The sequence below is a fragment of the Salmo salar genome, chromosome 12 (genome assembly GCF_965601325.2).
Source record: "Salmo salar chromosome 12, fSalSal1, whole genome shotgun sequence".
Classification (NCBI taxonomy): Eukaryota; Metazoa; Chordata; class Actinopteri; order Salmoniformes; family Salmonidae; genus Salmo; species Salmo salar.
In genome coordinates, this window is record NC_138302.1 from 89,750,231 (window position 1) to 89,767,574 (window position 17,344).

At 43.3% G+C, this 17,344-nt stretch overlaps 1 protein-coding gene across 2 annotated transcripts in view; it reads left to right on the plus strand.

The window, feature by feature from the left end:
• The window catches only part of LOC106566001 (hepatocyte growth factor-like protein), a 28,872-nt gene extending 12,219 nt beyond the window's left edge, over nt 1-16,653 (plus strand). For both annotated transcript variants that reach the window (XM_014133756.3, XM_014133757.3), the window contains exons 10-18: nt 52-154; nt 317-453; nt 725-757; nt 973-1,090; nt 2,679-2,756; nt 3,294-3,440; nt 3,704-3,810; nt 14,045-14,187; nt 14,606-16,653. In XM_014133756.3, coding sequence (XP_013989231.1) covers nt 52-154; nt 317-453; nt 725-757; nt 973-1,090; nt 2,679-2,756; nt 3,294-3,440; nt 3,704-3,810; nt 14,045-14,187; nt 14,606-14,767 — 1,028 coding nt within the window. In that variant the 3' untranslated portion in view covers nt 14,768-16,653. The remainder of the gene's footprint in view (nt 1-51; nt 155-316; nt 454-724; nt 758-972; nt 1,091-2,678; nt 2,757-3,293; nt 3,441-3,703; nt 3,811-14,044; nt 14,188-14,605) is intronic.
• Nucleotides 16,654-17,344: the final 691 nt, after the last annotated feature.

Sequence of the window (17,344 nt, forward strand, 5' to 3'; positions counted from 1 at the left end):
CAACCCTGGTATCTGTAATCATGTTTTATGTCCTTTTTCCCCACACCCTAGATTGCTACCATGAAAATGGTAAAAACTACAGGGGTGTAGTCCGTAAGACGCGTAAGGGCATCACCTGTCAGAAGTGGAGTGTCAACATGCCTCACAAAACAAAGTATAAAAAAATTATTCATCATGAATTCATAAAAGGCAGGTCTATTTGGTGTTGTCAAAGAGGGAAACTGAATATATATTTATTTATGGGATAGTATCATGTGTTTGTAGAAGTGTCTCCTGGGCCATGCGCAGGTAGGTTTAATGTACTGTGGTTTTCCAGGATAAACCCAGGGACCCACCCTGATGCCAACCTGACAGAGAACTACTGCCGGAACCCAGATGGGGACCAACACGGACCCTGGTGCTACACCACTGACCCCAAAACAGAGTTTGACTACTGTGCCATCAAGCAGTGCGGTAAAGATTCCCCTCCTCCCATAACTCTGTGCCCTCAGGCATCACATTCCTCTCTCCATATCGTTCTCTCGTTACTCTGTCACTCATTATCTCTTATCTCTATGCTCTAATAGTAGGCCTAATATTATTATTAATATTAATAATAACAATATTAACTTACTAACACTATAAAGCTATTTTCATACATTTTGCTCAAAGCACTAATCCCTCTATGGGTCTGTGTTGTTATAAACTGATTAAATAATTCTTCTGGTTATTGTTGTTTGAACAGCTGGGGAGAAAGTGTCCATCATTGAGCCAGCAGGTGAGTTTTTAAAGGGATATGTAACTACAATGAAAAATAAGTATTTTCTGTAAGTGGACCTGTGTATACAACTATACAACTTTATTCAACTGAAGTGTGTGTGTGTGTGTGTGTGTGTGTGTGTGTGTGTGTGTGTGTGTGTGTGTGTGGTGCGTGCGTGCGTGCGTGCGTGCGTGCGTGCGTGCGTGCGTGCGTGTCTGTGTGTGCGCACACAGAGATTGTGGAGTTTAATGAGTGTGGAAAGAGAGAGGATCGTTTGGCCAAGAGCCCAATACTGCGTATTGTTGGTGGGCTTCCTGGAAACTCTCCCTGGACAGTCAGTCTCAGAGACAGGTCAGTCTGAGACAGCAGTCTTCATAACCTCTCTGTCTCCCCCTGTAAGAGCCCAATCTTCATAACCTCTCTCAATTCAATTCAGTGCAATGGACTTAATTGACATGCCAAGTAAAATTACTTACATTGTCAAAGTATACATATAACAAAAATGGTGGGACCAATAGCAATAAGGCATCAATAATCTCTCTCTCTCCCCCTGTTAGAGCCCAGTCCTCATAATCTCTCTCTCCCCCTGTTATAGCCCAGTCCTCATAACCTCTCTCTCTCCTTGTTATAGCCCAGTCTTCATAACCTCTCTCTCTCTCCTTGTTATAGCCCAGTCTTCATAACCTCTCTCTCCCTGTTATAGCCCAGTCCTCATAACCTCTCTCTATCTCTCCTTGTTATAGCCCAGTCCTCATAACCTCTCTCTATCTCTCCCTGTTATAGCCCAGTCTTCATAACCTCTCTCTCCCTGTTATAGCCCATTCCTCATAACCTCTCTCTCTCCTTGTTATAGCCCAGTCCTCATAACCTCTCTCTCCCCTTGTTAGAGCCAAGTCCTCATAACCTCTCTCTCTCTCTCCTTGTTAGAGCCCAGTCCTCATAATCTCTCTCCCTCCCTGTTAGAGCCCAGTCCTCATAACCCCTCTCTCTCCCCCTGTTAGAGCCCAGTCTTCATAACCTCTCTCTCTCTCCCTGTTATAGCCCAGTCTTCATAACCTCTCTCTCCCTGTTAGAGCCCAGTCCTCATAACCTCTATCTCTCCTTGTTATAGCCCAGTCCTCATAACCTCTATCTCTCCTTGTTATAGCCCAGTCTTCATAACCTCTCTCTATCTCTCCTTGTTAGAGCCCAGTCGTCATAATCTCTCTCTCCCCTTGTTAGAGCCCAGTCGTCATAACCTCTCTCTATCTCTCCTTGTTATAGCCCAGTCTTCATAACCTCTCTCTCCCCCATTAGACCCCAGTCTTCATAACCTCTCTCTCCCCCATTAGACCCCAGTCTTCATAACCTCTCTCTCCCCCCGTTATAGCCCAATCTTCATAACCTCTCTCTCTCCCCCGTTAGACCCCAGTCTTCATAACCTCTCTCTCTCCCCCGTTAGACCCCAGTCTTCATAACCTCTCTCTCCCCCCCGTTATAGTCCAATCTTCATAACCTCTCTCTCTCCCCCATTAGACCCCAGTCTTCATAACCTCTCTCTCCCCCGTTAGACCCCAGTCTTCATAACCTCTCTCTCCCCCGTTAGACCCCAGTCTTCATAACCTCTCTCTCCCCCTGTTAGACCCCAGTCTTCATAAAAAAATGAAATGGGACCAACAGCAATAAGGCATCAGTAATCTCTCTCTCTCTCTCTCTCTCTCTCTCTCCCTCCCTCCCTCCCCTTGTTAGAGTGTAGTCTTCATAATCTCTCTCTCTCTCTCCACGTTAGAGCCCAGTATTCATAAACTCTCTCTCTCTCTCCTTCCCCTTGTTAGAGCCCAGTATTCATAAACTCTCTCTCTCTCTCTCCTTCCCCTTGTTAGAGCCTAGTCTTCATAATCTCTCTCTCTCTCCACGTTAGAGCCCAGTATTCATGACCTCTCTCTCTCCTTGTGTGCAGGAAAGGAAACCATTTCTGTGGAGGCTCCCTGGTTAGCTCCAAATGGGTGATCAGTACTAAGCAGTGTTTCTCCTCTTGGTATGCTTTATGATTTGTAAAGCATTTACATGTTATTGTTGTTTTTTAAAACACAGTAAAATGAAAAAAAACTGTAAAATCCAATACCTTTTAAAAGAACCAGATCTAGACTCTAAAACAACAAGCCTAAAATAACCTCAAATTGTAACAGCTGTCTGAGGAAGAAGTGGACCAAAATGCGGTGGAGTTAGGGTTCGTCATATTTAATTCAACGAACACTATGCAATTCACAAAAACAACAAAACTGACAGCCAACACAGTCCTGTCAGGTGCAACCACAATGACAAGAACAATTACCCACGAAACACAAAGGAAACGTAGGCAACTTATGTGTGACTCCCAATCAACCACAACCCTCTACAGCTGTGCCTGATTGGAAGTCACACGGCCAAAATCAATGAAACAATAAAACACACACTCCCTTCTGCCACATCCTGACCCAACTACACCCTCTACTGGTCAGGACGTGACACAAATGGTATAAATCTCTTGAATGTGATAAGGATCGTTGGTCAGTGTGTGTTCCTCTATGTGCAGCTATGTTGACCTTCCGGGGTACTCGGCCATGATGGGGACATTGTTTCGTAACCCCATCGTAGGAGAGCCAGACCGACAGACTATCCCTCTCACCAAGATCGTCTGTGGACCCTCTGAGTCCCAGCTGGTCATGCTACAACTGGAATAGTGCGTACACACACAAACAATGCATGCAGCGACGCACATACACACACACACACACACACACTAACCACATATGGTACACACGTACAGTATATTGTACATGTACAGTATATCGTACACATACAGTATAGCGTACACGTACAGTACCCAAGCAATATTATCATACCACTTTTCCAACTAGACCACCCAATATGATTTAACAGAAAACCCATTTAAATCCACATTCAGCTCAGTCTGATGCTCTTTCTCCTCCTCCTCTTCCTTAGCCATGCCCAGTTTAACGAGCGTGTGTCTCAGATATGCCTGCCCCCTGAACGCTACATAGTTCCAGAAGGAACCCTCTGTGAGATCGCAGGCTGGGGGGAAACTCAAGGTAAAGTAGAGCTATGCTCATAATTGGAACACTTCAATATTATTTACTCACATTCCTCCATATGAATCTTGGCGTAGCAGTACAGACGTGTTTTGTTCGTCCTCTCGTGTACTTTTGTATTTTTCGTCCTTTTTTGTATATATTTCGATTTTTATTTTCAATCTCTTTTCCATTTTAACTCAATTATACCTTCCGGTAACCTGCCTCACCCAATGTGATACAGAACCGCTATTATTTTTAATTTCTAGACCTTATAGCAAGAGCCACCTAGCTATCAGAAGCTAACCAGCTAATTTAGCTACAAGCTATTTAGTCATTGTTAGCCACTGCTAGCGGCCTTTACCTTCTGCACAGATACCAGCCCTTTTTTAGCTTGGATAATACTCGCCAGCCTACCAGTATCGGACTGTCTCTCCACTACACCGCCGGATTCCTGCCGTAATCCCTGGACCATTACTCCTGATCTTCACAGCCAGCTAGCACCCACCGAGTTACCCAGTACCGAAGCTATCCCTGAGGCCCACCTCCCGGCCTACTCAGTTGTTCACCCTGAGGTGTCAGTTGTTGATGTGTGCAAGGGTCCCTGGTTCGAGCCCAGGTTGGGGCGAAGAGAGGGACGGAACCTACACTGTTACACAATGACCTCACCCATTATAACCAGCATGTCCAGAGATACAACCTCTCTTATCATCACTCAGTGCCTGGGCTTACCTCCGCTGTACCCACAGCCCACCATACCCCTGTCTTCACATTATGCCCTGAATCTATTCTACCACGCCCAGAAATCTGCTCCTTTTATTCTTTGTCCCCAACGCTCTAGGCGACCAGTTTTGCTAGCCTTTAGCCGTACCCTCATCCTATTCCTCCTCTGTTCCTCGGGTGATGTGGAGGTAAACCAGGCCCAGCGTGTCCCCAGGCACCCTCATTTGATGACTTCTGTGATCGGAAACGCCTTGGTTTCATGCATGTCAACATCAGAAGCCTCCTCCCTAAGTTTGTTTTACTCACTGCTTTAGCACACTCCACCAACCCTGATGTCCATGCCGTGTCTGAATCCTGGCTTAGGAAGGCCACCAAAAATTCTGAGATTTCCATACCCAACTACAACATTTTTTGTGAAGATAGAACTGCCAAAGGGGGAGGAGTTGCAATCTACTGCAGAGATAGCCTGCAAAGTTCTGTCATACTTTCCAGGTCTATACCCAAACAGTTCGAACTTCTAATTTTAAAAATGAATCTCTCCAGAAATAAGTCTCTCACTGTTGCCGCCTGCTATCAACCTCCCTCCACTCCCAGCTGTGCCCTGGACACCATTTGTGAATTGATCGCCCCACATCTAGCCTCAGAGTTCGTTCTGTTAGGTGACCTAAACTGGGATATGCTTAACACCCCGGCAGTCCTACAATTTAAGCTAGATGCCCTCAATCTCACACGAATCATCAAGGAACCCACCAGGTACAACCCCAAATCCGTAAACATGGGCACCCTCATAGACGTTATCCTGACCAACTTGCCCTCCAAATACACCTCCGCTGTTTTCAATCAGGATCTCAGCAATCACTGCCTCATTGCCTGTATCCGCTATGGGTCCGCGGTCAAACGAGCACCCCTCATCACTGTCAAACGCTCCCTAAAACACTTCTGTGAGCAGGCCTTTCTAATCGACCTGGCCCAGGTATCATGGAAGGATATTGACCTCATCCCGTCAGTCGAGGATGCCTGGTCATTCTTTAAAAGTAATTCCCTCACCATCTTAGATAAGCATGCCCCATTCAAAAAATGCAGAACTAAGAACAGATATAGCCCTTGGTTCACTCCAGACCTGACTGCCCTTGACCAGCACAAAAACATCCTGTGGCGGACTGCAATAGCATCGAATAGTCCCCGTGATATGCAACTGTTCAGGGAAGTCAGGAACCAATACACGCAGTCAGTCAGGAAAGCAAAGGCTAGCTTTTTCAAGCAGAAATTTGCATCCTGTAGCTCTAACTCCAAAAGGTTTTGGGACATGGAAAGTCCATGGAGAACAAGAGCACCTCCTCCCGGCTGCCCACTGCACTGAGGCTAGGTAACACGGTCACCACCGATAAATCCATGATAATCGAAAATTTCAATAAGCATTTCTCAACGGCTGGCCATGCCTTCCTCCTGGCAACTCCAACCCCGGCCAACAGCTCCCGCCCCCCCGCAGCTACTAGCCCAAGCCTCCCCAGCTTCTCCTTCACCCAAATCCAGATAGCAGATGTTCTGAAAGAGCTGCAAAACCTGGAGCCGTACAAATCAGCTGGGTTAGACAATCTGGACCCTCTCTTTCTAAAACTATCCGCTGCCATTGTTGCAACCCCTATTACCAGTCTGTTCAACCTCTCTTTCGAATCATCCGAGATCCCTAAAGATTGGAAAGCTGCCACGGTCATCCCCCTCTTCAAAGGGGGTGACACCCTAGACCCAAACTGTTACAGACCTATTTCCATCCTGCCCTGCCTATCCAAAGTCTTCAAAAGCCAAGTTAATAAAGAGATCACTGACCATTTTGAATCCCACCGTACCTTCTCCGCTGTGCAATCCGGTTTCCGAGCCGGTCACGGGTGCACCTCAGCCACGCTCAAGGTACTAAATGATATCATAACCGCCATCGATAAAAGACAGTACTGTGCAGCCATCTTCATCGACCTGGCCAAGGCTTTCGACTCTGTCAATCACTGTATTCTTATCAGTAGACTCAATAGCCTTGGTTTTTCTAACGACTGCCTCGCCAGGTTCACCAACTACTTTGCAGACAGAGTTAAGTGTGTCAAATCGGAGGGCATGTTGTCCGGACCTCTGGCAGTCTCTATGGGGGTACCACAGGGTTCAATTCTCGGGCCGACTCTTTTCTCTGTATATATCAATGATGTCGCTCTTGCTGCGGGCGATTCCCTGATCCACCTCTACGCACACGACACCATTCTGTATACTTCTGGCCCTTCCTTGGACACTGTGCTAACTAACCTCCAAACGAGCTTCAATGCCATACAACACTCCTTCCGTGGCCTCCAACTGCTCTTAACCTCTTACATCTAGATGTTCCGCTAGCGGAACACCACTCCAATATCCAATGATAGGGCGTGGCGCGAATGACAAATTCCTCAAAAATCCCAAAACTTCAATTTTTCAAACATATGACTATTTTACACCATTTTAAAGACAAGACTCTCCTTTATCTAACCACATTGTCCGATTTCAAAAAGACTTTACAAGGAAAGCAAAACATTAGATTATGTCAGGAGAGTACCCAGCCAGAAATAATCACACACCCATTTTTCAAGCTAGCATATAATGTCACAAAAACCAAAACCACAGCTAAATGCAGCACTAACCTTTGATGATCTTCATCAGATGACACTCCTAGGACATTATGTTATACAATACATGCATGTTTTGTTCAATGAAGTTCATATTTATATCAAAAACCAGCTTTTTACATTAGCATGTGACGTTCAGAACTAGCATACCCACCGAAACTTCTGGTGAATTTACTAAATTACTCACGATAAACGTTCACAAAAAAACATAACAATTATTTTAAGAATTATAGATACAGAACTCCTTTATGCAATCGCTATGTCCGATTTTAAAATAGCTTTTCGGTGAAAGCACATTTTGCAATATTCTGAGTAGATAGCCCGGCCATCATGGCTAGCTATTTTGACACCCACCAAGTTTGGCACTCACCAAACTCAGATTTACTATAAGAAAATTTGGATTACCTTTGCTGTTCTTCATCAGAATGCACTCCCAGGACTTCTACTTAAACAACAAATGTTGGTTTGGTTCCAAATAATCCATAGTTATATCCAAATAGCTGCGTTTGTTCTTGCGTTCAAGACACTATCCGAAGGGTGACGCGCCGGCGTGTATCGTATCAAAACATTTCAAAATATTCCATTACCGTACTTCGAAGCATGTCAAACGCTGTTTAAAATCAATTTTTATGCGATTTGTCTCGTAAAATAGCGATAATATTCCGACCGGGCAACGTTGTTTTCGTTCAAAGACTGAAAATGTAAAATGGACTCTTCACGTGCACGCGCGCACCCGTTTCATTGTTCTCAGATCGACCACTATCCAAATGCGCTACTGTTTTTCAGCCAGGGACTGCAGAGTCATCATTCAACGTTCTGGCGCCTTCTGAGAGCCTATGGGAGTCTTAGAAAATGTCACGTTACAGCAGAGATCCTCTGTTTTCAATAAAGAGGGTATAGAAGGCCAAGAAATGGTCAGAGAGGGCACTTCCTGTTTAGAATCTTCTCAGGTTTTGGCCTGCCATATGAGTTCTGTTATACTCACAGACACCATTCAAACAGTTTTAGAAACTTTAGGGTGTTTTCTATCCAAATCAAACAATTATATGCATATTCTAGTTTCTGGGCAGGAGTAATAACCAGATTAAATCGGGTACGTTTTTTATCCGGCCGTGAAAATACTGCCCCCTATCCTAAACAGGTTAAACACTAGTAAAACCAAATGCATGCTTTTCAACTGTTCGCTGCCCACACCCACCCGCCCGACTAGCATCACCACCCTGGACAGTTCCGACCTAGAATATGTGGACCACTACAAATACCTAGGTGTCTGGTTAGACTGTAAACTCTCCTTCCAGACTCATATTAAACATCTCCAATCCAAAATCAAATCTAGAATCGGCTTTCTATTTCGCAACAAAGCTGCCTTCACTCACGCCGCCAAACTTACCCTAGTAAAACTGACTATCCTACCGATCCTCGACTTCGGCGGTCATCTACAAAATAGCTTCCAATACTCTACTCAGCAAACTGGATGCAGTCTATCACAGTGCCATCCGTTTTGTTACCAAATCACCTTATACCAACCACCACTGCGACCTGTATGCTCTAGTCGGCTGGCCCTCTCTACATATTCGTCGCCAGACCCACTGGTTCCAGGTCATCTATAAGTCTATGCTTGGTAAAGCTCCACCTTATCTCAGTTCACTGGTCACGATAACAACACTCACCCGTAGCACACGTTCCAGCAGGTATATCTCACTGATCATCCCCAAAGCCAACACCTCATTTGGCCGCCTTTCATTCCAGTTCTCTGCTGCCAGTGACTGGAACGAATTGCAAAAATCGCTGAAGTTGGAGACTTTTATTTCCCTCATCAACTTTAAACATCAGCTATCTGAGCAGCTAACCGATCGCTGCAGCTGTACATAGTCCATCTGTACATTGCCCACCCTATCTACCTACCTCATCCCCTTACTGTTTTTATTTGATTTACTTTTCTGCTCTTTTGCACACCTGTATCTCTACATGCATACCATCATATGCTCATTTATCACTCCAGTGTTAATCTGCTAAATTGTAATTATTTGCTCCTATGGCCTATTTATTGCCTACCTCCTCATGCCTTTCGCACACACTGTATATAGACTTTCTTTCTTCTACTGTATCATTGACTTGTTTGTGTTATTGGCTTGTTTATTGTTTACTCCATGTGTAACTCTGTGTTGTTGTCTGTGTCACACTGCTTTGCTTTATCTTGGCCAGGTCGCAGTTGTAAATGAGAACTTGTTCTCAACTTGCCTACCTGGTAAAATAAAGGTGAAATAAATAAAAAATAAAAAAAGGCACCCACCAGAGGGCAATGTGTAACTCTGTGTAATTCCTGCTTGTTTAGCTTCCACCTCCGAAGAATGACACAGGTTACTTATACATACAGTATTCACGAATTGTGGGTGGGAAAGAACATTGTGGGGATTTCCATATGGAGTCAGTGTAGCTATCAGGCATGCTAACCTTAGCTAGCCAACTTGCTAACTTTATCTACCTAGCTAAAGTTATCTGTTGTTGCTGTTTATTTTTTATTACACGGTATTCAAAAGATTAGCAAGTTGGCTAGGCTGGTTCTGGCGCAGGATTTGTCATAAGCATTTAGAGAAAACTACTTGGAAACTAGTGTCTTTGATTTCACCATCTAATGTTATCTCCAAAGTTTTGGCATCTTCCCTAAGACACATGCATTTTTGAACATTGTAATGGACACGGTGCAACCTTTTGTACGTAGGCTTCTGGCAGGCTTTGGCTGCAGTACAGAAATACCAAGTAAGCCCTTGCTCATGGTTCTCACAAAGGAAGTGAAATGATAGACTTGAATGACTTTGCTGCTGATTCACGTCTCAAATAACATGTAACAACACCCTGAGCACATCTGACACAAAATACTAATACAAATGTAACAACAGCACAACAAAATAGATAAACAAGTTCCTTGAATTGTCTTTTGTGGGTGCATGTTCATTATACGATAGACAATTATATATATATACAGTACCAGTCAAAAGTTTGCACACACCTACTCATTCAAGGGTTTTTCTTGATTTTTACTATTTTATACATTGTAGAATAATAGTGAAGACTTCAAAACTATGAAATAACACATATGGAATCATCGAGTAACCAAAAAAGTGTTAAACAAATCAGAATCTATTTTAGATTCTTCAAAGTAGCCACTCTTTGCCTTGAGGACAGCTTTGCACACTCTTGGCATTCTCTCAACCAGCTTCACCTGGAATGCTTTGCCAACAGTATTGAAGGAGTTCCCACATATGCTGAGCACTTGTTGGCTGCTTTTCCTTCACTCTGCGGTCCAACTCATCCCAAACCATCTCCATTGGGTTGAGGTCGGGTGGTTGTGGAGGCCGGGTCATCTGATGCAGCACTCCATCACTCTCCTTCTTGGTCAAATAGCCCTTACACTCACTGGAGGTGTGTTGGGTGATTGTCCTGTTGTAAAAACAAATGATAGTCCCAAAATAATCACAGACAATATCACCAGCAAAGCACCCCCACACCATCACACCTCCGCCTCCATGCTTCACGGTGTGAATCACACATGCAGAGATCATCCGTTCACCTACTCTGCGTCTAACAAAGACACGGCGGTTTTAACCAAAAATCTCAAATTTGGACTCATCAGACCAAAGGATAGTTTTCCACCGGTCTAATGTCCATTGCTCATGTTTCTTGGACCAAGCAAGTCTCTTCTTTTTATTGGTGTCCTTTAGTAGTGGTTTCTTTGCAGCAATTTGACCATGAAGGCCTGATTCACGCATTCTCCTCTGAACAGTTGATGTTGAGATGTGTCTGTTTGTTGAACTCTGCGGCTGGTAACTATAATGAACTTATCCTCTGAAGCAAAGGTAACTCTGGGTCTTCCTTTCCTGTGGTGGTCTTCATGAGAGCCAGTTTCATCATAGCGCTTTATGGTTTTTGCGCTTGCAGTTGAAGAAACTTTCAAAGTTATTTACATTTTCCGGATTGACTTACCTTCATGTCTTAAAGTAATGATGGACAGTCATTTCTTTGCTTATTTGAGCTGTTTTTGCCATAATATGGACTTGGTCTTTTACCGAATAGGGCTATCTTCTGAATACCACCCCTACCTAGTCACAACTCAACTGACTGGCTCAAATGCATTAAGAAGGAAAGACATTTCACAAATTAACTTTTATCAAGGCACACCTGCTAATTGAAATGCATTCCAGGTGACTACCTCATGAAGCTGGTTGAGAAAATGCCAAGAGTATGCAAAGCTATCATCAAGGCTACTTTGGGTGGCTACTTTGAAGCTTCTAAAATATAAAATATATTTTGATTTGTTTAACACTTTATTGGTTACTACATGATTATATATGATATATATGATATATATATATATATATAATATATATATATATATATATATATATATATATATATATATATATATATATATATATATATATATACAGACAGACAGACTAGCAAAAACAATATGTGAAAATTGACAAATTATCCAATAGATTATGTAAATTGTCTGGTAAAAAAAGTGGAGGTGCTAAGGCGAAAAGCTGTTTGGGTCATTCACGAATAGGAAGAACTTTGCAGGAGTTTCTGATTAATTGCGGGTTGGTGGTAACGTTGAAATAAAATCAAGCCCTGTCACGCCTACTCCCGCTCCGGTGCTCGACGTCGCCGGTCTGCCAGGGCCGGTGGTTAGTAATCTTCATTACCCACACCTGCTCTCCATCATTACCCACACCTGCTCTCCATCATTACCCACACCTGCTCTCCATCATTACCCACACCTGCTTTCCATCATTACCCACACCTGCTCCCCATCATTACCCACACCTGCTCCCCATCATTACCCACACCTGCTCCCCATCATTACCCACACCTGCTCTCCATCATTACCCACACCTGCTCTCCATCATTACCCACACCTGCTCTCCATCATTACCCACACCTGCTCCCCATCATTACCCACACCTGCTTTCCATCATTACCCACACCTGCTCTCCATCATTACCCACACCTGCTCTCCATCATTACCCACACCTGCTCTCCATCATTACCCACACCTGCTCTCCATCATTACCCACACCTGCTCTCCATCATTACCCACACCTGCTCTCCATCATTACCCACACCTGCTCTCCATCATTACCCACACCTGCTCTCCATCATTACCCACACCTGCTCTCCATCATTACCCATACCTTGATGACCTTCCCTTTATTTATCCCTCTGTAGCCTCAGTCATCAGGCAGTATTGCTTTGTTTTCATTCACGGCCTTTACGCTTCTCGTGTTTTGTTTATCTTCTGCGTCTGCTTCATGACTCCCGGCGTATACGTGACGTTGACACAAACAAAAATCAAAAGTCTTCACTTCGGATTTCCCACTTCAAGCCCAAATATATCATACTTTGACTTAAACAGTGACTTATTGACAATAATCATTGTGCAACATCATGTGCAAGATCTGGGCATCATCTTTCAGTTTACTTTTTATTTATTTCTGCTCTTGTGGTCCTTTAAACTTCCTTATATTAGCCTCATCATATTTCTCCTGTTGTATTCATTATAACTTTGCTTCATAATATCCTTTATATACCACCATCCTATAGCTGCATTACAAATCAAATGCCTTCTTCACGACTGTGTTGGTGTGTGGACTATGTAAATTCCTTAGTGATATGGACACTGAGGAACTTGAAGCTTTCGACCCGCTCCACTACAGCCCCATCGATGTGGATGGGGCGTGCTCGGCCCTCCATTTCCTGTACTCCACGATCAGCTCTTTTGTCTTGTTTAGGGAGAGGTTGTGTTCCTGGCACCACACTGCCAGGTCACTGACCTCCTGCCTATAGGCTGTCTCAACGTCGTCGTCGTCGTGTCATCAGCAAACTTAATGATGGTGTTGGTGTCCTGCACGGCCACACAGTTGTGGGTGAACCCGGGAGTTCAGGAGGGGCCTAAGCACGCATCCCTGAGGGGCCCCCTTGTAGAGGGTCAGAATGGCGGATGTGTTGTTGCCTACCCTCACCACCTGGGGGCGGCCCTTCAGGAAGTCCAGGATCCAGTTTTAGAGGGAGGTGTTCAGTCCCAGGGTCCTGACCTTAGTGATGAGCTTGGAGGGAACTACAGTGTTGACCTGTAGTCAATGAACAGCGTTTTCACATAGGTGTTCCTCTTCTCCAGGTGGGAGAGGGCAGTGTGGAGTGCAATAGAGATTGCGTCATCTGTGTATATATTGGGGCATTATGCAAATTGGGGTGGGTCCAGGGTGTCTGGGATGATGGCGTTGATGTGAGCCATGACCAGCTTTTCAAAGTATTTCATGGCAACAGATGTGTACTATAGGGCGATAGTCATTTAGGCAGGTTACCTTGGCATTCTTGGGCACAGGAACTATGGTAGTCTGCTTGAAACATGTAAGTATTATCGACTGGGTCAGGGAGAGGTTGAACATGTCTTTGAAGACACTTGCCAGCTGGTCAGTGCATGCTCTGAGTATGCGTCCTGGTAATCCGTCTGGCCCCGCGCCCTTGTGAACATTAACCTGTTTAAAGGTCTTACTCACATTGGCTATGGCGATGCTCTCATGCAGGGTTCAGTGTTGCTTCCCTTGAAGCGAGCATATGACCAGGGCCCTGAGTTGACCAAGGTCAGATTACATGGTCAGGAAAAACATAGGAACCAAATTTATGAAACTTTTTCTGCCCTTGAAGTTATGAAGTATCTGCTTTACTAATGTAGCATGTAAATAAGAAAGTGTTTCAGATCCTGGACCAACAGATAGTGTTGTTATTTCCAGTACCACTCAGCATATACCCTCCTCTTCCTCATTGTCTCGTTCTCTCTATCTCATCCTCCTTTCCCCCTCTTTCCCTTTCTCTCACTTTCTTAGGCACTTCAACAGATGACTCTGTGCTCAATGTGGCTCAAATACCAGTTCTAAGCAACAAGGATTGTAACAACTACTTTCGGGGTCGTGTTCGGGAGAACGAGATGTGCACCAACTCCTTCCAGGGTGGGGTGGGTGCCTGTGAGGTAGGTTCGGTGTGTTTGTGAGTTGTAGGATCTGTCAATGAGCAATGGTTTGTTTGTATGAGAGAGACTGAGATTGATGGTGAGCGAGAATGATAAAATAACTTTATTTTAGGATATTAATTATGTGCATAGAGCCAAACACAAACATGTACAGATGTATGATCTTAATTTGAGCCAGTTTGCTACTAAAGGAAAATAATCCTGCAGAAATGTGAATTATTATGTCGATTATAATTAATGGAAATGTTTGTAGGGGTTGATACATTTTTTGTAAGGAAAAATCAAGACTGAAATTACAAACTTCGAAGCCTTTTTAAACCTCAAATACACTACACGTTTTAAATGTCCCACATAGCAGGAAAGTTCTGCTGTGTGACAATGATCTAACAGTGATGTGTTCTTTCAATGTGACCCCCAGAGAGACTATGGGGGCCCTCTGGCCTGTCAGAACAGTGACTGCTGGGTGCTTGAGGGAGTGATCATCCCCATGAGGCGCTGTGGACACCCAGGCCAGCCTAACATCTTCATCCGTGTCTCTGTCTATGTGGACTGGATTAAGAAGGTCATGGAAATGGCTTAGTCACAAATACATTATGTCACCAAGCAGTGACTGGCTCTATGTTCTACTGGACTGCAATACATTTATCCACTTTCACCCCCCTACCCATAGCTCACAATCCATGACCACCTAATTGTGATCCGTGACCATCTACATACAATTAGTTAATATACACTGAGTATATCAAATATTAGGAACAATATTGATTTGCCCTCAGAACAGTCTCAATCCTTCGGGGCATGGACTCTAAAAGGTGTCGAAAGCATTCGACAGGGATGCTGGTTGAATGCTGGCCCATGTTGACTCCAGTACTTCCCACAGTTATGTCAAGTTGGCTGGATGTCCTTTGGGTGGTGGACCATTCTTGATACACACAGGAAACTGTTGACCGTGAAAAACACAAACTGATGCACATGGTACCTACTACCATACCCTGTTCAAAGGCACATAAATATTTTGTCTTGCCCATTCCCCCACTGAATGGTACATAAACACAATCCATGTTTCAATTGTCTCAAGGCTTAAAAATCCTTCTTCAGCCTGTGTCCTCCCCTTCGTCTACACTGGTTGAAGTGTATTTAACAAGTGACATCAATAAGGGATCATAGCTTTCACTTGGATTCACCTGGTTAGTCTATGTCATGGAAAGAGCAGGTGTTCTTAATTTTTTGTACGCTCAGTGTATATTGTTGTGTGTTATTCTCCAATCTTATGACAAAAATATAAGATAAAAATAACCATGTTTTCCCTTGTCTTCTGTCTACGTGTAATCAAAAACAATATTAGGCATTTTGATCTGAACAAAATAACCATAATCTTGTGGTGATGACATTACATATTGAACCTTGGCACTGACCTCAGGATGTGCTTGTGAAGGACATGCCTCCTTAACCTCATGCTTCCCAACAGCGTTCCCACACCCTTCACTAAAACTGCTGACTACCAACCCCTCCCCCCACCCTCTCCAGTATCTGATGGAGCTCCAAAATACCTTCTTTGCCCTCCAGCCTCTAAAGAAATCCCTCATCTGCCTGTTTTTTGATGCCTGCCCCCAGCTCTAAAAACATGCCTTTGTGCCCCATCCAGATCAGTACGCGTTGCACATTCTTTCTGGTTCTATAGGAGGAGTTTTGTAACTCGGTCCTGATGAGCCCATGGAATTCAGATTAAATACACCTCAAGATCCGAGTCCAGCGGAATCTCACACACCAGCCTGCAGAGGGGCAGTGAATTAACTCTCTCCCTGTCACTCGCTCTTGCAGTCTCTCCCTCTCTCTAACACTCACTCAAACACACACACACACTTTAGCACATTCTTATTATTATACACAAACAAATATAGATACTCACATATCCACATACAGTATTCACAAATACACACACACTCATTTACACATAGAACCAAGATAATTAAACCGACTATTTGTGTACTCTGATTCAACAAATAAGTTTAGCAAATGAGTGCTGATTTTACTGGCTTCGGTCAGTTTCAGTGGCAGTTTGGCAGTTCATGCTGCTCACTTTCGTGAAATTATGTTTATAATAGATGACTAATCAAATACTTATATGACTTATAGTTCTCATTTATACTGCAGATAGTTGACTGATAGTTGACTAAATGGTTTATAAATGAGTAACAAAGTAACTCAAATCTCCAGTCATGCCCTCTTCTGACTACGTTTTAGATTAAAGCATTTAAGAACTTGTAATTTCAATTGATCTTTTCAATGTGAATATATCACCTTGTTTTGAGCAAGCTGACTCATTTGGCTAACATGCCTTTTTTGGTCATATGGGGTTTTATTTTCTGTAAATTAGTTTTCTCTTCATAACTGTTTGAGTAATTCATTGTTATTCTCAATAACCCATACCTTTATACGTGTAGCCTATAAAGCATTTTCATTATGCGTATGAGTGTTTTCATTTTAAATGTTTTTTATTTTTTATTCTACACTATAAAAAATAAGAAGATGTTGATTCAACGTACAATTGTATGGCAACCAGCTGCAATAGGATTGTGAGTTTGCTCAATATTTTGGCATATACTGTAGCTGAACCAAAATACATTCTCCAGTTGAATTGTATGTTCACTCAACTTTAGATTTTAGGAGTTGAGTGAACATACAATTCAACTTGAGAATTTATTTGACCTTATTTGCATATTTCCCAGTGTGCCTATTGAGTGATTTGTAGTTACCACCCATGACTGTATTTGTTAGCGACAGACACATATATGTTGTAGTCAATGGTTTTCAGTCTTGTAGCTTTCACCAATTGTGTGTCTAAGGGAATATGTTGTTTTTTAAATTAAACTTTTTATGACAGTGCATTACATAATAGATACATAAGGCCTTTCTTTGAGGGCTTAGTTACACCCTAACGCAGCAGTTTGAAGCTCCTGGTTTACAGGCCACATCAAGCCTGCAAGTCACATTATGCTGGCTTGCAAAGTGATGTGTAGTTCCTATTGGAGAACAGCTAGAGTGAGGATATCCAACAATTGGAACTTTTAATCATGTGCATCCTGCATTCAGAATGACTTCTGGAGTAGGGAAGATTGATTATTAAAAATACCTAAATCATATAAACTGGAATAGC